This window comes from Papio anubis, chromosome 13, assembly GCF_008728515.1.
Source record: "Papio anubis isolate 15944 chromosome 13, Panubis1.0, whole genome shotgun sequence".
Taxonomy (NCBI): domain Eukaryota; kingdom Metazoa; phylum Chordata; class Mammalia; order Primates; family Cercopithecidae; genus Papio; species Papio anubis.
The window spans coordinates 3,696,333-3,720,610 of NC_044988.1; the positions used below are offsets into that span (position 1 = coordinate 3,696,333).

General features: G+C 42.5%; 1 protein-coding gene across 6 annotated transcripts in view; it reads right to left on the bottom strand.

Annotated features, from left to right (window-relative positions):
* Window positions 1-22,266, bottom strand: part of ZNF169 (zinc finger protein 169) — a 46,161-nt gene extending 23,895 nt beyond the window's left edge. For 2 of the 6 annotated variants that reach the window (XM_003912000.5, XM_009189214.4), the window contains exon 1: window positions 3,005-3,412. In XM_003912000.5, the coding sequence (XP_003912049.4) occupies window positions 3,005-3,217 (213 nt within the window). In that variant the 5' untranslated portion in view covers window positions 3,218-3,412. Of the gene's footprint in view, window positions 1-3,004; window positions 3,413-12,207; window positions 12,252-21,874 lie in introns of those variants that run through there. The other 4 variants (XM_017949292.3, XM_017949296.3, XM_017949294.3 and 1 more) reach the window with 4 other exon arrangements.
* Between the last annotated feature and the right edge of the window lie 2,012 nt (window positions 22,267-24,278).

A 24,278-nucleotide genomic window follows, 5' to 3' on the forward strand; every position in this document is an offset into this window, starting at 1 on the left:
TGAACTTTCCTTCCTATTGATCCCGGGTCTTTAGATAAACTCAACCAACTATCAACCAGAAAATGTTTAAATTTACCTATAGCCCGGAAACCCCTGCTTTGAGTTGTCCGGCCTTTCTGAACCAAACCAACGTATTTCTTAAGTGTATTTGATTGTTGTCTCATGCCTCCCTAAAATACATAAAACCAAGCTGTATACCGACCACCTTGGGCACATGTTCTCAGGACCTCCTGAGGGCTGTGTTATGGGCCACGGTCACACATATTTGTTTCAGAAAACTCTAAAAATATTTTACATAGTTTGACCCTTTTCATTGACAATCCTCAACCTTGGCAAAATAAACTTTCTAAATTAACTGAGACCTGTCTCAGGTTTTCTGGGTTCGCAGGGTGCTAATTAGTTTCTTATTAGCTCACATACTGTGCTCACCAGCTCCCTTTCTATGTTACAACTATAATGCATGTTACAATTTCTCCTCTCAGGCAAAAGCCCTTAGGAAAAATGCCTAAATGTCATGTTACATATAGGTCAGGTTCTTCTACATAATTCAGATCTGATGCATAACAAAGTACCAGGAAATGCAATTTTAAAAATCATAAAATACATAATTTCAATGCTTAAAATAACATGCATCATAACAAACAAACCTCTTTCCCTTTATGCAATGAGTAGTTTTTGACTAAGAGACACTATTCTAGGTACGGAAGCTTTGTCTTAAAAAGCTAAGCCTCTTAGATGTTTATATCTTTTCATCAATTTTTCACAAATGTTAGATATAGTGAACTCCAAGTTTCTCTTCAAAGAATCAGTATGTCAGTATGTTCAGCTCTCTTATTCTTTGATTCTCCATTTTAAAGTTTAACTTCCTGGTTCTCTTCGCCCCCTTGCCTCTAGTTTCAGTAAACAACTTTCCCACCAGTTATAATCAGTAGTTCACATCTGTTCCCCTGGTCACCTGCTTTGACCTGAGTCACCCCTGGTCACCTGCTCTGGCCTGAATCATCCTGAGTAACTGCCCTTCCCGCCAAACTACCCACCCAACCACTCTGGCTGGTACCCCTGCTCTCTTTAAAATAGCGAATCGGAAATAGCTTAGACTGTGCAGTCCAACCCTAGCCAACAGGGGAACAACACAGCAGTAGGGGCTACCTGCGTCAGGAATAAGAACCCCTTCCCCTCCCTTGTCCAGGTGTGCTCTCACCATTACTCCATTCGCGAGTTGTACCCTTCTATAGAAGTAAAAATTGCCTTGCTGAGAAAATCAAATTTACATTTGAGTGCTATTTCTTTGCAGCACTGAGGAACAAGCATTTTGTTTCTAACACAAAGAAATGGCTAAAACAAACAAACAAAAATGTATATTGAGAGAAGTTGGTCACAGACAGATAAGGTTTAGGGCCTGCTAAAGATTCCACAGGAAGTGAAAGAGTAAGGACAGAAAACATAAGCCAGTATTCCATGTTTGGCAAGAATGATTCTCTGTTAATATACACAGTAAAGTACAGCATACAGAAGAAAAAAGTCTCCTATTACCTTGGAAAAAAATCCTGAACTGCCTGTGCTACATACATATTTTCTCTCAAAGGTGTTACAGATTTCTCTCAAAAGTGTAACAAATAAGGGACTCACAGCTCTCAGTGACAGTCTGATAAAATCAAAACCATTTTTAATGTATCCAGAAACATGCAAATATCCACCATGAGCCCCGGAATATGATTATATACAGATCTCTCAAAAACATTCTACACTTGACATATTTATAGCACAAAGCAATACGGAATTAGCAAAAATGACAATAAATATTTTGTTAATTGATAAAATCAATACAAAAATGCCCTGCCTGACAGCCATTTCTGTTGTCAGTGTTCATTCCATTCAGTTACATCAAGTTAAAATGCTGCCTAGTCGGTGGGGAATAATCTATTTTCAGAGAAGGAGGCAATCTGGACCTTTAAGCATAATCTTCCAATTTTCAAGTATAGCAAACCCACTTTATAAAGTACGGGCCTGCAAAACTAAATCTATCCATGCACCACACAGAAATAGCAGATTAGAGCCTTCACCTATACACAGAAGACTAATGTGGCCAAAGACCACCGGCTGTTGAAAGCTTCCCACAGGATGAGGGATAGCCTACCAGTCACCTCGTCTCTGAGAAGGGATAGGATTCCTGCCCCATTTTCCTTCTGTTTTTTTTTTTTTTTTTTGCAATGGAGTCTCGCTCGGTCACCCAGGTTACAGTGCAATGGCGCAATCTCAGCTCACTGCAACCTCCGCCTTCCGAGCTCAAGCGATTCTCTTGCCTTAACCTCCTCAGTATCTGGGATTACAGGCATGCGCCACTGTCCTGTGCCATTTTCACAGCAGTCTCTTCCCTTAACTCTTCAGCTTGCAAAACCCTTCAGGGGCAAATCAGACAATTTGTCTTTTGAGAGCCTTCTTATACTTTTTTTTTTTTTGAGATGGCGTCTCACTCTATTACCCAGGCTGGAGTGCAGTGGCGTGATCTCGGCTCACTGCAACCTCAGCCTCCTGGGTTCAAGTGATTCTCCTGCCTCAGCCTCCCTAGTAGCTGGGATTACAGGCGCCCACCACCACGCCCAGCTAATTTTGTACTTTTAGTAGAGACAGGGTTTTACCATGTTGGCCAGGCTGCTCTCGAACTCCTGACCTCAGGTGATCTGCCCACCTCGGCCTCCCAAAGTACTGGGTTTACAGGTGTGAGCCACTATACTTTTGTAGGCCTTCGGAGTCACTGGGCACGTAAGCATGGATGTCCTGTATTTTTATTTTAACTGCCCAGGATGTGATGGTCACAGTTAACTCCTTGGTAAATACCTGAGTCATAAATGTAGCAAATAAAACTGAGAGAAAGCCCCAGATAAGAAGAGTCACACCTATAAGATCAAGATAGGCTTTGCCTAATACCAAGAAGGCAGCCTTCAGGACAAGAAACTATTATGAATCCTTCCTGCAATAGCTAGGAAGAAATTTCAGGACTTACCTCCTCCCTGGTTGTCAGGAGTCCTGGCGCCATCTCCCTGCTCTCTGGAGTGCTCTTCCTAGAGGAGAGGCAAGTCGCAGAGGCAAATCTGGGGAAAGAGATAAGAAGTGAGAGAGGTACTTGGGAAGAACACCCTTCACACGCTGTCCAGCCTCCCAATTCAGCAGGGAGTAGGGGAACAGGGAAGAAACAAAGGCAGGTTGCAGAGGGCATTAGTGAAGCCCATTCTTAGCCAGTGTCTTTCAAATAAAGCCCACAGAGCTGAGCCAGCAACAGGTTCACATCCAAACTCTAGTTGGGGAATGGAGCCCCCATCTTCCAGCAGCTGGCTGAGACTTTGTGTGGACTCCATTAAAAGAAAAAGGCCTCAGAGTGCCCTCAAATGAGCATGCATGTTGAAAAATAAAAAGCCTCCTTTGGGAGGCCGAGGCGGGCGGATCACGAGGTCAGGAGATCGAGACCATCCTGGCTAACATGGTGAAACCCCGTCTCTACTAAAAATACAAAAAACTAGCCGGGCGTGGTGGCGGGCGCCTGTAGTCCCAGCTACTCGGAGGCTGAGGCAGGAGAATGGCCTGAACCTGGGAGGCGGAGCTTGCAGTGAGCCGAGATCGCGCCACTGCACTCCAGCCTGGGTGACACAGCGCGAGACTCCGTCTCAAAAAAAAAAAAAAAAAAAAAAAAAAGAAAAATAAAAAGCCTCAACATACTGAAAACAAAAGCATCCCATCCACATTTACCGAGGCCAAAGGACAGGTTCCAGGAAGTCCAAAGCAGGAGTTCCCGGTTTTGAGGGAGACATGAAGCAGGGTGGAGGCCATAACCTGAGTATCCTATATGACCCTGGCTGCACCCTTCCCTCCACTCACATATCAAAAATTAGGTACCAAAATTTGAAATGCGACTTGGAATTTAGGAACAGGCAGTCAGTAATTGACCTAGTTTTATAACAAGTCAATTTCATGAAGAGATTTTTAAGAAGGGAGAAGTAGGGGTAGATTTTTTTCTGAATGAAAGTATTTCTTAAGAGATAAATCATTCTTCAGATGACAAGTATAGGTCTTGACTGGATCCTGTCTTGCACAAATGAATGAGAAAAGCGGACTGCAAGAGACAACTCAATATGTGATGAGAATTATTGTTAATAGTGTTAGGTTTTGAGGACAAAGCTCTGATATTTTTTTTTTATCTTGCCCAAATTCCTACCTAAGAGGCCTGGGGATTCGTGCCCTACAAACCATAAATTCTCATCTGATGAGTTTTATTTAACCCTGTATATCATGACTTACTTTCCAATCTGACTGTGGCATAGCAAGGAAGAAAATCAAAATGTCTTACCCCAAAATACATTTCCTTGCCATACCTTGAAATTGCCCTACAAAGTCTCTTGTGGGAAAAATCCACATTCTATAGAGAATCCCCTTTCCCCTTTGTTTTCCTTCCTTCCTTCCCAGATACAAAAGATAATCAACTAAGAGCCAGGCACCCTTTTAAGTCTGATAAATATTTTACAACCTGCCTTCTCTGAAGTCTGCTATCTGAGAGCTTCCCCTGCACAATAAAACTTGGTCTCCACAATCCTTTATCTTAACCTGAACATTTCCTTTCTGTTGATCTCAGGTCTTCAGATACACTCAACCAATTGTCAACTGTCAACCAGAAAATGTTTAAATTTACCTACAGCCTGGAATCTGCTCCCCCCTACTTTGAGTTGTCCTGCCTTTCTGAACCAAACCAATGTATTTCTTAAATAGATTTGATTGATGTTTCATGACTCCCTAAAATATGTAAAACCAAGTTGTACCCCAACCACCTTGGGTGTTCTCAGGATCGCCTGAGGGCTGTGTCACGGGACATGGCCACTCATATTTGGCTCAGAATAAATCTCTAAAAATATTTTACAGAGTTTGACTCTTTTTGTCAACAGTATGATCATGATATTCTGGATATGGAAGGAACGGTCATTAAGAAATGATACAAACGTTCTGTGGTGTGAACTAACATGTTTGCAATTTTTAAAATACGCAACACTTTCGACAAATGAATAGTACTAAAAATACAGTAGAAAAAATTCAATAGAAAGAGCTCTTATAGATCTTACAGAATAAAAAGAGAATTAAGGAGACACCAATTGGCCAGGCACAATGGCTGACGCCTATAATCCCAGCACTTTGGGAGGCCAAGGATGGATCACGAGGTCAGAAGTTCAAGACAAGCCTGACCAAGATGGTGAAATCCCGTTTCTACTAAAAATACAAAAATTGGCCGGGAACAGTGGCTCACACCTGTAATTCCAGCACTTTGGGAGGCCGAGGCAGGCGAATCACGAGGTCAGGAGTTGAAGTCTAGCCTGGTCAACATGGTGAAACCCCATCTCCATTAAAAATACAAAAAATTTGCTGGGTATAGTGGTGGGCGCCCATAATCCCAGCTACTCCGGAGGTTAAGGCAGAAGAATCGCTTGAACCCAGGAGGTGGAGGTTGCAGCGAGCCGAGATCGTGCCATAGCACTCCAGCCTGGGCGACAGAGCAAGACTCTGTCTCAAAGAAAAAAAAAAAGAGAGACCCCAATCAACTGTAATGTGTGAACCTTGTTTAGACATTTTTTGAGGCAATTGAGGAAACCTGCACATGATTAGATATTAGATAACATTTTTAAAATGTTATCATAAATAACATAAAAAAATTAAGTTCAATACAATTTATACTGTTTATAAGTTAGGTTAAAAATGGTCTAACCAATGTCCTCTGCAAATAATTGTGGCTATGCTTAAATAAAAAGGAAGTGCAGGCCAGGTGTAGTGGCTCACGCCTGCTATCCCAGCACTTTGAGAGGCTGAGGCGGGAGGATCACTTGAGGTCAGGAGTTCGAGGCCAGCCTGGCCAACATGGTGAAACCCCATCTCTACTAAAAATACAAAAATTAGCCAGGCATGGTAGCGGGCAGCCAGCTACTTGGGAGGCTGAGGCAGGAGAATCACTTGAACCCGGGAGGTAGAGGTTGCAGTGCACTGAGATCGCACCACTGCACTCCAGCCTAGGGGACAGAGTGAGATTGTCTCAAAAAAAAAAGAGAGAGCGCAGAGCCTACAGCTGACATCACATTGAGGAACTAGATGCTTTCCCACTAAGATCAGGAACAAGGCAAGGATGACCCCCTTCATGACTCCTATTTTATATCACTGATAAGACAATGAAAAGACAAGCCATGGACTGAGAGAAAATACAGGAAGAAAAATGACAGAATAGGAAAAAGAGACAGAGACCAATGCATAATCATAGTTAAGAAAATTTATTACACCTCACTCAGTTAATGGAAAAGTGAATTGACAATAAGTCAGGAAATGGATAATCTGGAAAACACTACTGGACAGTATTGATCTAACGGACATTTACAGAACACCAAACCCAACAAGTACAGAATACATGTCCTTTATAGGTGTATACAAAACATTCACCAAAGCAGATGAAATACTGAGGCATATAAAACAAATCTCCAATTTCAAAGGACTAAAATTGAAAGAGTACAGTCCCCAACTTACAATGGTTCTACTCACAAGTTTTTGATGTCTTAATGGTGTGAAAGCAATACACATTCAGTAGAAACCATACTTCTTTTTCATTTACTTTTTGAGAGGTAGTCTCACTTTGTCACCAAGGCTGGATGCAGTGGCACAATCACAGCTCACTGCAGCCCCAAATTCCTGGGCCAAGCAATCCTCTTGCCTCAGCCTCCAGAGTAGCTGTGGCTACAGATGTGTGCCACCATGCCTGGCTTTTTTTTTTTTTTCATAGAGATGAGGTCTCACTGTTTGTCCAGGCTGGTCTAGAACTTCTGGCCTCAAGCGATGCTCCTGTCTCAGCCTGCCAAAGCACTGGGATTACAAGGCATAAAGCATCATGTGCACTCAAAACTCTACTTCAAATTTGGAATTTTAATCATTTTCAGGGCCTGCAATGCTGGGCAGCAGCAGCAAGCTACAGCTCCAAGGCAGCCACACAATCATGAAGGTAAATAACCCATACTCTATAGCGGACCGTGTTGCCAGATGATTTTGTCCTTTCTGAACCAAACCAATGTATTTCTTAAGTGTATTTGATTGATGTCTCATGCCTCCCTGAAATATACAAAACCAAGCTGTGCCCCAACCACCGTGGGCACATGACTGCCCAATTGTAGGCTAATGTAAGTATGCTGAGCAAATTTAAGATAGACTAGATTCGCTCTGATGTGCAGCAGGTTAGTTAGCTGTATTAAATGCATTGTCAACTTAAACAATATTTTCAATTTACAATGGGTCTATTGGGACATAATCCAATCGTAAGTCAAAGAACATCTGTATATTATTTGCCCAAGATGGAACTAAAGCAGAAATCAGCAACAATAAGATATTTTTTAAAACCTTGATAATTAGAAATTAAGCAGCCCTTATCTAAAGGAGATATGAATCAAAGAAGAAATTCCAAGGGATACGAGAAAATATTCTGAACTCAGTGATTCTAATAAACCTATTAATACTTATCACAACTTACCAAATTTGTGACTGGGAGCTGTTCCAGGCTGAATTATTCCTTGTCTCCCATATTCATATACTGACATCCTAACCCCCAGTACCTTAGAATGTCACTGTCTTTGGAGGTAAGGTCTTTAAAGAGATAACTAAGTAAAAATGAGGTCATTAGAAAGGGCCCTAATCCAATGTAACTGGTGTCATTATAAGAAAAAATTCTGGCCTGTCACGGTGGCTCACACCTGTAATCCCAGCACTTTGGGAGGCCGAGGCGGGTGGATCATGAGGTCAGGAGACAAAGACCATCCTGGCCAACATGGTGAAACCCCATCTCCACTAAAAAATACAAAAAAATTAGCCGGGCGTGGTGGCGGGCGCCTGTAGTCCCAGCTACTCGGGAGGCTGAGGCAGGAGAATGGAGGGAACCCAGGAGGCGGAGCTTGCAGTGAGCCGAGATTGCGCCACCGCACTCCAGCCTGGGTGAGAGCGAGACTCCGTGTCAAAAAAAAAAAAAAAAAAAAAAAAAAGAAGAGAAAATTTGGACATAAAAAGTTCCAGAGGGAGGAGATGACTAGCTACAAGCCAAGGAGAAAGGCCTCAGAAGAAACCAACCCTGCCGAAACCTTGATCTTGGACTTCAATCTTCCAGAATTGTGAAGAAAAAATTTCTGTTGTTTACAGCCACCCATTCTGTGGTGCTTTGTAATGGCAGCCCTAGCAAATGAATACAGCAGGTAATAAGGCAGTTCTGAGAAGGAAAGTTATAGGTTTAAGTGAATGTGCTTTAAAAAAAAGAAGTCTTAATTAAAAATAACTCAGCTCCCATCTTAAGAAGCTAAAAAAAGAAAAGCAAAAAGAACACAAAATAAGAAGAAAGAAAATAATAAAGAGGAAACTATAATGAAATAGAAATGAAATTATAGAGAATTAAAAAGTCAAAGGGTGTTTGCAAAAAATATTAAAATTGCTAACCCTAGATCTGAAACTATAAAACTCCTAAAAAAAAAAAATAGGAAAAAGCTTCATGACATTGGTTGGTCTTAACAATGATTTCTGGAATATGACAGTAAAGGAACAAGCGACAAATATAAAATAGACAAACGGGACTACATCAAACTTAACAACTTCTTTGCAGCAAAGAAGACAGCCAACAGAGTGATAAGACAACTTACAGAATGAGAGAAAATATTTGCAAACCATATATCAAATAAGGAGCTAAAATGTAGAATATATAAAGAACTTCTACAACTCAGCAACAAACAACTCAATTAAAAATGGGTAAAGGACTTGAATAGACAATTCTCTAAAGAAGATATACCAATAGCCAAGAAGCATATGAAAAGATGTTCAACATCACAAATTACCAGGGAAATACAAATGAAAACCAAAATGAGATATCACCTAATCCCAATTTGCATGGCCACTACAAAACACACACACACACACACACACACACAAACACAAAAACAGAAAATAAGTGTTGACAAGGATGTAAAAAATTAGAACCTTAGTGAACTGTTAGTGGGACTGTAAAATGGTGTAGCCACTACGGAAAACAGTATGAACGTTCCTCAAAAAATTAAAAATAGAACTACCATATTATCCTGTAATCCAACTTCTAGATACATATCCAAAGGAATTGGAAGCAGATGTATCCATTCAATGTATGAACGGATAAAGAAAATGTAGTCTAGCCATACAAATGGAATACTATTCAGACTTGAAAAGGAAGGAAATTCTGGCGCATGCTACAACATAGATGAACCTTAAGGACATTATACTAAATAAAATAAGCCAGTCACAAAAAGAAAAATATTGCATGATCCCACTAATATGAATACTAAAGTAATTAAACTGATAGAAACAGAAAGTAGAATAGTAGTTGCTAATAGATGGGGAAGAGGAAGAGAAGGAGTTGCTATTCAATAGGTAAAAGATTTCAGTTCTAGGCCAGGCGCAGTGGCTCAAGCCTGTAATCCCAGCACTTTGGGAGGCCGAGACGGGTGGATCACGAGGTCAGGAGATCGAGACCATCCTGGCTAACATGGTGAAACCCCGTCTCTACTAAAAAATACAAAAAACTAGCTGGGCGAGGTGGCGGGCGCCTGTAGTCCCAGCTACTCGGGAGGCTGAGGCAGGAGAATGGCGTAAAACGGGGGAGGTGGAGCTTGCAGTGAGCTGAGATCCGGCCACTGCACTCCAGCCTGGGCGACAGAGCGCGACTCCGTCTCAAAAAAAAAAAAAGATTTCAGTTCTAGAGTTCTGTTGTACATAGTTAATATTATACAGTATACTCAAAAAAGCATTAAGAGGATAAATATATGTTATGTGGTTTTTTTGCCACAATAATTTTAAAAAGAATAAGAAGATCAAAGCTCCTACAACCCCCTCCAAAAAAATTACTAAACCCCTAGGAAAAGTGATTAAATTAAAATTTAAAAAGACAAATTTCCAAGATCAGGAATGAAAGAGGAAACATTGTTACAGATCCTACATACATTAAAAGGACAATAAGAGATTCTTATTAAAAATAAAAACGACAGGCCCCAAATTGGTGAAACGAACAAATTCCTTTAATCACAAGGTTTACCAAAACTAAAATGGTAATTTTGAATAGCCCTACATCTGTAAAGATATTAAAATCATGATTTTAAACTTTAACCAGAAGTAAAAGTTCAGGCTTACAGATAAATTCTGTCAAATACTTAAGTAGGAGAGAAGGCAGTACTTCCCAATTCATTTTATGAGGCCAACATAATCCAGACGTTGAAACCTGACAAAGTCATACACTTCCTGCAAAAGTCCTTTAAAAATAATAGAAAGTCAAATCCAGCAATAGGTTATAAGGATGACACGGGAACACATGAGGCCCACCCAAGAAATGCAACGTTAGTTTAACTTTTTTTTTTTTTTTTGAGACAGTCTTGCTCTGTCAACAGGCTGGAGTGCAGTGGCGCGATCTCAGCTCACTGCAACCTCCGCCTCCTGGTTCAAGCGATTCTCCCACCTCAGCCTCCCAAGTAGCTGGGACTACAGGCACGCACCACCACGCCCAGCTAATTTTTGTATTTTTAGTAGAGACGGGGTTTCACCACATTGGCGAGGGTGGTCTCAATCTCTTGACCTAGTGATCTGCCCGCCTCGGCCTCCCAAAGTGCTGGGATTACAGGTGTGAGCCACTGAGCCTGGCCAGTTTAACATTTGAAAAGCAATTTAATTACTTGCATTAACAAAATGAAAGGTGCCCTGACCCACTCCTGTAGTCCCAGCACTTTGGGGGACAGAGGCAGGTGGATTGCTTGAACTCAGGAGGTCAAGACCAGCCTGGCAACATGGAGAAACCCCATCTCTACAAAAACCACAAAAATTAGCTGTGCGTGGTGGCATGTGCCTGTTGTCCCAGCTATGCAGGAGGCTTAGATGGGAGGATTGCTTGAGCCCAGGAGTTTAAGGCTTTGGTGAGCCATGATCATGCTACTGTACTCTGGCCTGGGCAAGAGTGAGATCCTGTCTCAAAATAAATATAATAAAATAAAGGAGAAAAATCACCTTAATAGTTGCAAATATATATATATATGAAAAAATTCAATGGTTATTCATGATAAAAACTCCTAACAAATTAGCAATAGAAGGAAACTTCCTCAATTTAATAAATAAGCATCTACAAAAACATAGCACTAATACCATACTTAACAGCAAAATATTGAATGATTTCCCTGAAATCAAGAACATGCAAAGGATGTCTCATCTCACCATTTAATTCAACACTTGGGAAATATAAAGAATACAAAAAGTGAAGAAAGAGTAGAAAAGAAGTAAAAAAAGAAAACCAGATAAATGTAATAATTTAACATCAATCAGGGTAGGTAAAAGACAGACAATACCAGTGTTGGCAAGAGTGAGGCAACAGAATTCTCATATGACCCTGGTAGGACTGTGACAGGCCAAGTATCACTAAGAACTGTTTCAGTACTGACTGTGCGGTTAAGTTAAATATTAAAAGCCAGTGCCCTTATACAAAGGCTGGGATGTAACAAAAGCCCATTGGCCGGGCGCGGTGGCTCAAGCCTGTAATCCCAGCACTTTGGGAGGCCGAGACGGGCGGATCACGAGGTCAGGAGATCGAGACCATCCTGGCTAACACAATGAAACCCCGTCTCTACTAAAAAATACAAAAAAAAAAAACTAGCCGGGCGAGGTGGCGGGCGCCTGTAGTCCCAGCTACTCGGAAGGCTGAGGCAGGAGAATGGCGGGAACCCGGGAGGCGGAGCTTGCAGTGAGCTGAGATCCGGCCACTGCACTCCAGCCTGGGTGACAGAGCGAGACTCGGCCTCAAAAAAAAAAAAAAAACAAAAGCCCATCAAGAGTTTTTCCTACGCCTTTCCTGGGCCTTAAAGCATGACAAAATAATGAAGGAATTCTTAATAGGATCCGCTTAGGATTAAACAAATTTTATTGTGGGTCTGAAGAAACTCCCCAGGCCTCCACAAACAAGTTTATTGGGGGTGTGAAGGAACTCCTCAAACCTCCTGATTTAGCAGCAGACAAGACAAGGGTAATCACCCCAGCACCTGGCCCCATTTAGAACAAGTAAATCTACTGAGGCTCCAGAGGAAGGTCTTCAGGACTCAGACCTTAGTTATAGAGTAAAAGAAGTTAATCACTTATGTCTTTAGATAAATGCACACTTACATGTAGACATATAGCTTAGAAGGTATATAAGCTCTGGAAAACTTTGTAATTTTGAGTTGGTCTGGCGATAACTTCCAGGCCTTCTCCCTGTAACCAGTTAGAGAAATAAAAACTCTCTTCCTCCCCAGTTCATCTGCATCTTGTTATTGGTCCACGAGAAATAGCAGCCCGACAGGGAACAAATCTGGCGAGCTAGCAAGGAGATAAGGACAGTGCTGCGTTCAGCGGCTGGCAGCTTGCAAGGAGACAGTCTTCAGGAGGATTCCAGCAGCTGCTGGGTGAATTTCTCCCGAGGACCCTCCAGAGGGCTGTTCCATGCATGCGCAAATCTGCATGTCCCTTTCACTACTAGGGAAACATGGAGATCAGGAGTGGACGGGCTCCAAGGGTGAGTTGACCAGATGGTATATCGGGAGTCTACCGTTCTCCTGTCTGGGCTTGCTAAGTCATTTGTCCGGTACCACCAAGGGAAGCAAAAGGGCTCGCTCATACACCCCCTTTGCATTTTGGTTGAGATCAGGTTTTGAGTTGGTTTTGAGTCTGTTTTGCCTGAGTGCACTTCCCCTTCTGTTGTCCAAAATTTGTCTCCACTTGTTTGTGTATCTGTTTTATTCCTTTTGATGCCATGTAAACTTGATAATGGGAGGTATTGGATTCATTCCTGCTGAGAGGCCTCTGGGAAGAAAAAAAATTTTTTTTTTAGGAGCTGAATGGCTGAGAGTCGGCTTAAATAAAAGCTAACATCCAAGATATGTATATGTATTTGTGCATGTTTGTATTTAAAGGCCTTCATGTTTTTGTTTATTTCTCTCCTAGGACCTTGTCTTTTTGAGCAAGTTTTTTCTTGTCAGTTGACTGAATTCTGTTTTCTTCATTAACAGCTATTACAACAAAAGCTACTCTGGGGTTTTTAAGAAAATGTGTAATTTAGACACTTAGAAATGTCTTTGTTTGGAATTCTTTTTTTCTTTTTCTTTTTGATACGGAGTCTCGCTTTGTCCCCCAGGCTGGAGTGCAGTGTCATGATCTTGGCTCACTGTAACCCCTGCCTCCTGGTTCAAGCAATTCTCCTGCCTCAGTCAACTGAGTAGCTGGAATTATAGGCCCCACTGCCATGCTCAGCTAATTTTTGTATTTTTAGTAGAGATGGAGTTTCGCCATATTGGTCAGGGTGGTATCGAACTCCTGACCTCGTGATCCACCTGCCTCAGCCTCCCAAAGTGCTGGGATTACAGGCGTGAGCCACCGTGCCCAGCCAACATTAATAGTACATGAATGTAAAGATGAAATTGGGCTTATTTGGTATAAAATTATACAGAAAGCATTGTTAAATAAGAAATCATGCTTGGCTTTCTTTGGGCTATATTTGTATAAATATGTTATTGGTATGTGTTCCAAAGTTATGGGAAACTCCTATAATTCTGATATATCTTAGTGTACATTATCAGTAATAATTATAATTGTTATGTTAAATTATTTTGTGCCACAGAGTTAACAGATTTCCTTGTCAATTGTGTCTGTAACTATGGCTACCCTAAAACTTTTTGTCATCCATAAACATTTGTTGTCTTGTTTTGGTCCTCTTTAGAAGGCAGTTTTATAAGCTAGGCACAGTGGCTCACGCCTGTAATCCCAGCACTTTGGGAGGCCGAGGTGGGCAGATCACCTGAGGTTGGAAGTTTGAGACTAACCTGACCAACATGGAGAAACCCCATCTCTACTAAAAATACAAAAAACTTTAGCTGGGTGTGGTGGCACATGCCTGTAATCCCAGCTACTCAGGAGGCTGAGGCAGGAGAATCACTTGAACCCGGGAGGAGGAGGTTGTGGTGAGCCGAGATCGCACCATTGTACTCCAGCCTGGGCAACAAGAGTGAAATTCCATCTCAAAAAAAGAAAAAAAGAAGGCAGTTTTATAATCAGCTGTAAAGCTCTAACAGGTGCTCTTGAATGCAGGTTTCCGATAACTTTAGAGCTTGTGACATCAGAATAGAGGGAAAACGTTCAGGACTCGTGACAAGCTAAAATGTTCATTAATATCAAGCAGGACAGCAATTAACTGCATGAACTGAACTAATAGGAGCCTGGAGTGATCTTTTTGACGTTTTGCTTAAAATATTGCTAATCCTTTGTTTTGCTTTTCAGTGTCAAGGAAACTTTTCTTTTGAGCTATTAACAGCTTGTAACAGGTATACGCCTATGAACAAAATTTGGAGCATATTTGTTCCTTTCTACTTGGTTCCTCTAAAATTTGGAAACTATCTGTGAGTATTCTTAATTTATGGCAATACAGTTATTTGCATAAGTGCAATAAGAATCTGTTTTATTTTGTAACAGGACACAATTGGAAAAACTGGTTATTTGACCAAGGCTTTAACTGGAATGATGTGCTCTCCTTTAAGGAATCGAACTTCATTTATAAAGCCAATAAAGTCCTTGGAAACTGGCCTCATATTTTGTGTACACAGTCCCTGTACGGGGTTTCTGATCTGTGGTAAGTAATCACTTTCTGACAGGCCAGGAACCCCAAGTTATCTTAGAACCTCAAGAGGAGAGGCATTCACCTAACTGATAGGTATTTGATGATACAAATCCATGGCTGGGCTTGGCGTTAAAAAGTCTTATCTCAGATTCCTTCTATGAAACAAAGTTCCATCAAAGCCAATTTAAAAAGCCCACGTGAAATATAATTATTCTTCCTGCACTGTATACAAATAATTAGACCAAGTACAATGAAGAAAACCAGTCCTACCATGATTTATATGGGAAACTGGAGAGAGAAAAATTACGTTTCAAAAACTATAGTACACCTGTTGTTAAATTCTAGTTTCACCTGATGTTTTTTCAGCTTTTATTATGTTCTACACTTTGGATTAAATTCTAATTTTTCTGTCTACAGGTCTCCAAAATACTATTTTCAATTTTTTTCCTCCTTCTTTTCCTTTTTCCCCATTTTTCCTAATTTGAAACCACTGAAACCTAAGCTGTGCCTTCTTGAAGCCCTGTGAACTGAAGACTAGACAACTTAAACTCCAGAAGAAAACAGCAGTAACCTATTTATATGTGTTGCTGTTGCATACTATTATGTTTCAGCAGGCATTGCCTCTAAGCCCCCAAAACAGAGAGTGCTACTGGGAACAAATCGAACTCTTGCACTCCAGCGCTGCGTTCGGTGCTCTGTAACAATGACCACATCTCGGCAGGAAGTAGCCAGAAAGATCATGATGCCCCATCTCCCTACAATTCTCGTGATAAATAAATATACAAGCATGACAGAAATCATGTGCAGATTGACAGCGGGGATTGTGGCAGGTCAGGTCTCACTAAGAACTGTTTCAGTACTGACTGTGTGGTTAAGTTAAATACTAAAAGCCAGTGCCCTTATACAAAGGCTGGGATGTAACAAAAGCCCATCAGGAGTTTTGCCTAGGCATTTCCCAGGCCTTAAAGCATGGCAAAACAACTAACTTTTTTTTTTTTTTTTGAGACAGAGTCTCTCTCTGTCACCCAGGCTGGAGTGCAATAGTGTGATCTTGTCTCACTGCAACCGCTGCCTCCGGGTTCAGGCAATTCTACTGCCTCATCCTCCTGAGTAGCTGGGATTACAGGCAAGCATCACCATGTCCGGCTAATTTTTGTAAATAACTAAGGAATTCTTAACAGGACCCATTTAGGATTAAACAAGTTTTATTGTGGGTCTGAAGAAACTCCCTAGGCCTCCACAAACAAGTTTATTGAGGATCTGAGGGAACTCCCCAAGCCTCCATGATTTAGCAGGAGATAAAATAAGAGTAATCACCCTAGCAGCTGGACCCATTTAGATTAAGTAAATTTACTGAGGCTCCAGAGGAAGGTCTTCAGGACTCAGACCTTATAGATTAAAGGAAGTTAATCACTTATGTCTTTAGATGAAGGCACACTTCCACGTAGAGATATAGCTTGGTATATAAGCTCTGGAAAATTTTGTAATTTATTTTATTTTATTTTATTTTTTTGAGACAGAGTCTCACTCTGTCCCCCAGGATGGAGTGCAAAGGGGCGATCTTGGCTCACTGCAACCTCTACCTCCCAGGCTCAAGTGATTCTCCTGTCTCAGCCTCCCAAGTAGGTGGGATTACAGATGCCTGCCACAAAGCCTGGTTAATTTTTGTATTTTTGGTAGAGACAGGGTTTCACCATGTTGGCCAGGCTGGTCTCGAACTCCTGACCTCGAGTGATACACCTGCCTCAGCCTCCCGAAGTGCTGGGATTACAGACGTGAGCCACTACGCCTGGCAAAACTTTGTAATTTTGAGTTTTGCAACGATTCCCAGGCCTTCTCCCTGTAACCAGTTATAGAAATAAAAACTCTCTTCCTCCCCAGTTCATCTGCATCTCGTTATTGGGCCAGGAGAAAGAGCAGCCTGACCCTCAGTTTGGTCCAGGAACACAACTGTAAAATGCTACAACTATTTCTGAAGACCGTATGGCAGGTTTTTTAATGTTAAACATACCTATGATCTAGCAATTCCCAAAGTACCCAAGAGATAGTTTTTAAAAAAATAGGGCACAGAAAGAGTTATACATCAGCCTAGTAAATGAACCCTGGAAAAGAAAAGAATTGTACAAGAATGGTCACAGTGGGTTAATTACTATACCTAACAATCAAAAACAACAGAAAAAGGAGAATGGATCAGTAAAAAGGTAGCAGACTCACAACAGAATACAATAGAAAGGAATAGGAATAAACTACTGATCAAGAAACAGAATACATACTATATGATTTCATTTGCGTGGAATTCTAGGAAAGGCAAAACTTTAGTGACAAGGAGCAAATCAGTTATACAACAATATACCCTACTTAAAACTCATCAAATTGTACACTTAAGAGTTGTGATTTTGTAATAAAGCTGATTTTTAAAAAGACTTCAAAGACATTTTCAGGTAAAAGAAAACCAGGAAAATCTATTGCCAGCAGAACTGCCCTGTAAGAGTTTCTGCAAACCGAAGAGAAATGATGCCAAATGGAAACTTGGATTTTCTGTGGTGACTGAAGATCACTAGAAATGATAAATAATGTTCACACCCCCAAAAAACTATCTTTTTCTCCTAATTTCTTTAAAATACATGACTGAGGCCAGGCGCGATGGCTCACGCCTATAATCTCAGCACTCTGGGAGGCCAAGGTGGGCGGATCACTTGAGGCCAGGAGTTCAAGATCAACTTGGTCAACGTGGTAAAACCCCATCTCTACTAAAAATACAAAAATTAGCTGGGCATGGTAACGTATGCCTGTAATCCCAGTGGCTTGGGAACCTGAGGCAGGAGAATCGCTTGAACCGGGGAGGCGGAAATTGCAGTGAGCCAAAATTGTGCCACTGCACTCCAGCCTGGACGACAGAGCAAGATTTCACCTCAAAAAGATAAAATAAAAGACTGTTTATAGCAAATATATTAAAATTGCATTGTGATTGACAGCATATGAAGATTCAATACATATGACAATTATAGCCTGAAGAATGAAGGAGTAGGTAGTACAAGTACCTATACAAGATCTCTCATTTTACATGAAGTTGTACAAGATTACATAGACTGTGAAGAGTTACAAATGTATACTGTCATCTCTAAAGCAGCAACTAAAAATATAAAGTAAAAATGCAAAGCAGTATAGCTAAGTGGCAATTAAGTTATATTGAATTAAGTTAAATTAGAATGTTAAAAAAAAAAAAAAACAGTTCAATTGGCCCAAAGAAGGCAGGAATAGGAACAGAGGAAGAAAAAAAAAACAGTAAAAGAGACCTAAATCTAATTGTATCGATAATTACATGAAATAAACATTCCAATTAAAAGGCACAGACTGGGCACGGTGGCTCATGCCTGTAATCCCAGCACTTCGGGAGGCTGAGACAAGAGGATTGCTTCAGCCCACGAGTTGGAGAACAGCCTGGGCGACATAGCAAAACCTCGTCTCTAAAAATAAATAAGGCACAGATTGCCAGAATGGATTAAAAAAAAAAAAAAGCAAGACCCAACCATATGTTGTCTATAATATAAAGACTTTAAATATAAGACATAGGTCAGTTGAAACAAAATGAATGAGAAAAGATAGAACATGCAAAGAGTAAACATAGTAAGACTGGAATGGGTATATAACTATCAGATAAACTATATTTCAAGACAAACTATTACCAGAGATACAAAGGGATGTTTCATGATAATAAAACAGTCAATTCATCAGGAATATATAACAAAGATAAATGTGTATGCACCGTATAGTAACAATGCTTCAAAATATGTGAAGCAAAAATTGACAGAATTCAATGGAGAAACTGGCAAATTCCAGAGTCCTAGTTGGAATTAACACCCTGCCACAACAGTTGATAAAAGAACTGGAAAAAAAAATCCATAAGGAAATAACAAGATTTGAACATAATAACTAACTTGACCAAACTGATATTAGTACACCACTGCACAACAGAATGCACATGCTTTTAAAGGGCCTATGGGACATTCCCCAACTCACACTACATGCTGGGTCAGGAAATAACTCCCAATACATTTGCAAAGACCGGTATTCTACATCATTTGTTCTTTGACCTGAATGGAATTAAATAAGAAGTCAGTAAGTATATCTAGAACCCTCCCCCCACTAATATTTATAAATCAAATAGATGATGCACAGAAACGAACTGCATTCATCAAGTGCAGACAATTGTTTTGATGACTTTCACTGTAAAAGCGAACAGAGAGACAGGGTAATGAGGGCAGTTAGAAATCATGACCCTTCTCTGCCGAGCGAGGTGGCTCACGCCTGTAATCCCAGCACTTTGGGAGGCCAAGGCAGGCGTATCACAAGTCAGGAGACTGAGACCATCCTGGCAAACATGGTAAAACCCGTCTCTACTAAAAATACAAAAAACAAACAAACAAACAAACAAAAAAAACGCTCAGCATGGTGGTGCAGAAGAATCGCTTGAACCCGGGAGGCAGAGGTTGTAGTGAGCCGAGATCGCACCACTGCACTCCAGCCTGAGCGACAGAGCAAAGCTCTGTATCAAAAAAAAAAAAAAAAAAAGAAAGAAAAGAAAAGAAAAAAAGAAATCATGACCCTTCTCTTGTCAGAACCCGGCAGTAGATCCCGCTGACCTCAGATAAGATTCACACACAATCTTGGCACCCTAGGCTTTCCCTAGTAATAGCCTAACCCCCTTTTTCCATCTGAGTTTCCATCCTCCATGAACTTCCTTTTCCAGGCAAAAAGGACAACTCCTCATACCCTCAGAGTCAATCAGTTGCACAGTCCAGGTGGGTGCCAAGCACTGTGTCAGTGACCCATGAGGAGCCAGACAAGGTGCCTGTCCCCTCAAAGAACTATCTCAAAACCACTGGGACAGTCGGACAGTTGAGATGTACCATGCAAGCCGTGGAGTCCTCATGTAATAAAGTGCTCTGCAACTAAAAAGGACACTGGAAGTAATTCTGCCAGAGAAAACTCAGGAAAGCTTTGCAGTGGACAAACATCTGTAGTGAGGCATCTTTTGAGATAAATAGGGAAACAACACAGCCTGTATAGGTGATACTAAATAAGTTCTGTTAATTCTGTTGGGTGCGATCATTAATGCTGAAGTTGTTTCTCTTTAAATTCCTTATTTATGAAAGATGCATACTGAAGTGTTAGGATGGTGCAAAAGTAATCGTGGTTTTTGCCATTTACAGATGAAATGATATGACATCTGAATTTTGTTTTAAAGCACTACATAAGTGTCATACACAAGTTTTACTTCATTCCACATTCACAGCAGCTCCACGAGGTTAAGTACCTTGCTCAAAGTGACAGCGACAAAGGGAGAGACCTGGATTTGAACTCACACTATGAAGGGTCACTCAAGACAGCAAACCCTGGTATAGACCCCTAGTGAAAGAGACAATTTCCAAAGAGATCCACACTTGGGGTTGCAGATTTGGGGGAAAGAAGACAGGTCAGTCATTTATAAGTGGTGAAGCTGAGTGATGAATCCATGGAACTTCCTAACTACTTCTGGATATCTTTGCAATGTTTTCATACTGAAAAGTTAGAAATAAGAATGTAGGTCTTGGCCGGGCGCGGGGGCTCACGCCTGTAATCCCAGCACTTTGGGAGGCGGAGGCGGATGGATCACGAGGTCAGGAGCTCAAGACCAGCCTGACCAACATGGTGAAATCCCATCTTGGGCTGGGCGCGGTCGCTCACGCCTGTAATCCCAGTGCTTTCGGAGGTCCAGCACTTTCGGATCATGAGGTCAGGAGATCGAGACCATCCTAGTCAACATGGTGGTCTACTAAAAATACAAAAATTAGCCAGGTGTGGTAGCACATGCCTGTAGTCCCAGCTACTCAGGAGGCTGAGGCAGGAGAATCCTTTGAACCCAGGAGGCGGAGTCTGCAGTGAGCCGAGATCACGCCGCGCCACTGCATTCCAGCCTGGGGACAGAGCGACACTCCGTCTCAAAAAGAGAAAGAAAGAAAGAAAATAAAAGAAAAGGAAAGAAAGAAACCCCATCTCTACTAAAAATACAAAAAAAATTAGCCAGGTGTGGTGGTGGGCGCCTGTAGTCCCAGCTACTCTGAGGCAGAGAATTGCTTGAACCCAGGAGGTGTTGGTTGCAGTGAGCTGAGATCGCGCCACTGCACTCCAGCCTGGGCGACTGAGCAAGACTTCATCTCAAAAAAAAAAGTACGTCTGGATGCCTTCCACCCAACTTCTTCCCCCACCTCCAGGAATTCAAGGAGTCATTCAACAGCCCCCTGGGGCTTGAGAAAAATGTTCCTTGGCCCTAGGGGCACCATTCTACTTGTTGCAACTCATGCTCCCGGAAGAGTCCCAAAGTCGGAGGGAGCCACACAGCTGCAGACGCCGACAATCTGGATACAAGTACGCACCCATGTAACCCACAATCCAGGGATGTCTAACTCCAGCCGAGCCCTTCTCAACTCACCAAGGCGCAGCAGGGCCCCCAGACCCTAAGGCTACTGACCCGAGTCGCATGGCCCTAGGGGTCCCCCCACTATCAAGACCAAGTCTGGATGTCTATCCACAAACAGTCCTCCCCCACAAACCCCAGTCCTTGCGGCCAAGCTGCACCATCACCACCACGGTGCACCAGCCAGCCACAAGAGTCCTAATAAACAATCGGACTGAGGTTGGCCGCGCCACTGTACTCCAGCCTGGGCGACAAGAGCGAAACTCTGTCTCAAAAAACAAAACAAAACAAAGACCAAACAATCAGCCGGGCGTGGTAATCCCAGCTGCTCTGGAGGCAGGGGCAGGAGGATTGTTTGAACCCGGCGCGGGGGAGCGTGGGGGGCGCGGAGATTGCAGTGAACCGACAATGCGCCATTGCACTCCAGCCTGGGCGACAGAGAGAGACTCCGTCTCAAAAATAAATAAATACATACATACATATATACATACATACATAAAATTTAATAAATAAATAAACAACCCGACTGATGCCCAAGCCGCGTGCCTCCCACTAATGAGGAAGTTTGCTCCAACCAAGGATATCATGTCCCCCAAAGCCACATTTGCTGGCCCTGAGACCTCCAAGGCGCGATGATGGGAGGGAATGGCGCTATGCTGGTGGCAGGATGCTGTCTGGGTACCCCAGGCAGAGCCCACTCAACGGCCCCAGAAGTACCGGGGACGCACCGGCGGAGTAGCTCGGGAAGTCGGTCCCAGGCCTGCACTGGCCCCTCCAGGTCAAGATACTGGGCCCAGAGTCCCGCCAAAAGCACGCGACAGCGACAACGCCAACGCCCCCTCCCCACCAGAGGACCTCCGCCAAGACCTCTCTCCGGGGTGGACGGCGCACGCCCAGACCCCACAGCCGAAACTCAAACACCAAGGAACATGTGGCCACAGCATGGACTGCCCATGCCAGCTTTCCCGATCTTCCTTCCCGTGGAAGGGCCGCGGAAGCGGGGACCACCTCCGGGCTAGCGCACCAGAACTGTGAAAGGACACTCACCACGCACCCGGCGACGATGGCGGGACGCGGAAGTACGCGAGCTGGACCGCCCCTGGGCACGGAACTACACTACCCAGATTGCCCCGGGGCGCGCAACTACCCTACGGTGGATGCCCTGGAGCGAGGAACTACAACATCCAGAATGCCGCGAGGGGCGGGACCGCCGCATCCCGGAGAAATTGTGAAAAATCAGAAAGTAAAATCTAACTTTCGGGTCCATGAGAAGGGAGGTCAGGTGAGCACTGAGTCTATTTAACGTTTTATACGGTCCTTCTAATTTAATTATTTTTAAAAAGAGATGTTACTTGTCTTCCATCCTGCAAATTCACATCTGTGATTTTGCACCCCTGTACTTTATTTACTTACTTCTTTTTTGAGAAGGGGTCTTCTCTGTCTGCAGTACAGTGGTGTGATCATAGCTCACTGCAGCCTCAAACTCCTGGCCAACCAATTCTCCCACCTCAACTTTCTGAGTAGCTGGGAATACTGGTGCATAGTACCACACCCGCCTAATTTTTTGTTTTGTTTTTTTAGAATCTGGGTCTTGCCGCCGGGCGCGGTGGCTCACACCTGTAATCCCAGCACTTTGGGAGACCGAGGCGGGCGGATCACCAGAGGTCAGGAGTTCGAGACCAGCCTTGCCAATGTGGTAAAACCCCGTCTCTACTAAAAATACAAAAATTAGCCGGGCGTCGTGATGGGCGCCCGTAGTCTCGGTCACTCAGGAGGCTGAGGCAGGAGAATCGCTTGAACCCGGGAGGTGGAGGTTGCAGTGAGCCGAGATCACGCCACCACTCCACCCTGGGCAACAGAGTGAGATTCCTTCTCAAGAAAAAAAAAAAGAAGAAGAAGAATCTGGGTCTCGCTATGTTGACCAGGCTGGTCTGGAACTCCTAGCCTCAAGCAATTTTCCCACTTCAGGCTCCCAAAGTCCTGGGATTACAGGCGTGAGCCACCGCGTCTGGCTACACCCCTATTTTTTGTCAGTTTAACTTTTTGTACCTTTAATTTTTGTGGGTACATAATAGGTGGATGTATTTATGGGTTACCTGAGATGTTTTGATACAAACATGCAATACATAATAATCACATCACAGTAAATAGGGTATCCATCACCTCAAGCATTTATCCTTTCTGTTTGGAACAATCCAATTATACTTATCTTTTTAAATGTAAAATTAAATTTTTTACTATAGCCTGTTGTGCTAGCAAATACCAGGTGTTATTTATTTTTCTATTTTTTGTACCCATCAATCATCCACCACCACCCCCTACTACCCTTCCTAGCCTCTGGTAACCATCCTTCCACTTTCTTTTTTTTTTTTCCTTTTTTTTTTTTTTTTTTTTTTCCAGACAGGGTCTTGTTCTGTCACAGGCTGGAGTGCGGTGGTGCAGTCTCGGCTCACTGTAGCCTCGATCTCCCCAGGCTCAAGTGATCCACCCACCTCAGCCTCCTGAGTAACTGACACTACAGGTGTGGCCACCATCCCAGCTAATTTTTGTATTTTTTATAGAGATGGGGTTTTTTGCCATGTTGCCCAGGCCCATCTTGAACTCCTGAGCTCAAGTGATCCACCTCTCTCATCCTCCAGAAATGCTGGGATTATAGGTGTGAGCCAGGGCGCCCAGGCCATCTTTCTAATTTCTATGTCCATGAGTTGAGTTGTTTTGATTTTTAGCTCCCACAGATAAGTAAGAACATGTGATGTCTGTCTTTCTGTACCTGGCTTTATTTCACTTAGCATAATGACCTACAGTTCCATCTGTGTTGTTGCAAATGACAGAATCTCATCTTTTTTATGGCCGAATAGTGCTCCATTATGTATAAGTACCACACTCTCTTTATCCATTCGTCTGTTGATGGACACTTAGTTTGCTTCCAAATCTTGGCTATTATGAATAATGCTGCAGTAAACATGGGAGTGCAGATATCTCTTCAATATACTGATTTCCTTTCTTTTGGGTATATATACCTAGGATTGGGATTGCTGGAATTTTTTTTTTTTTTTTTTTTTTTTTTAAGATGGAGTCTTCCTCTGTTGCCCAGGCTGGAGTGCAGTGGCACAATCTCGGCTCACTACAACT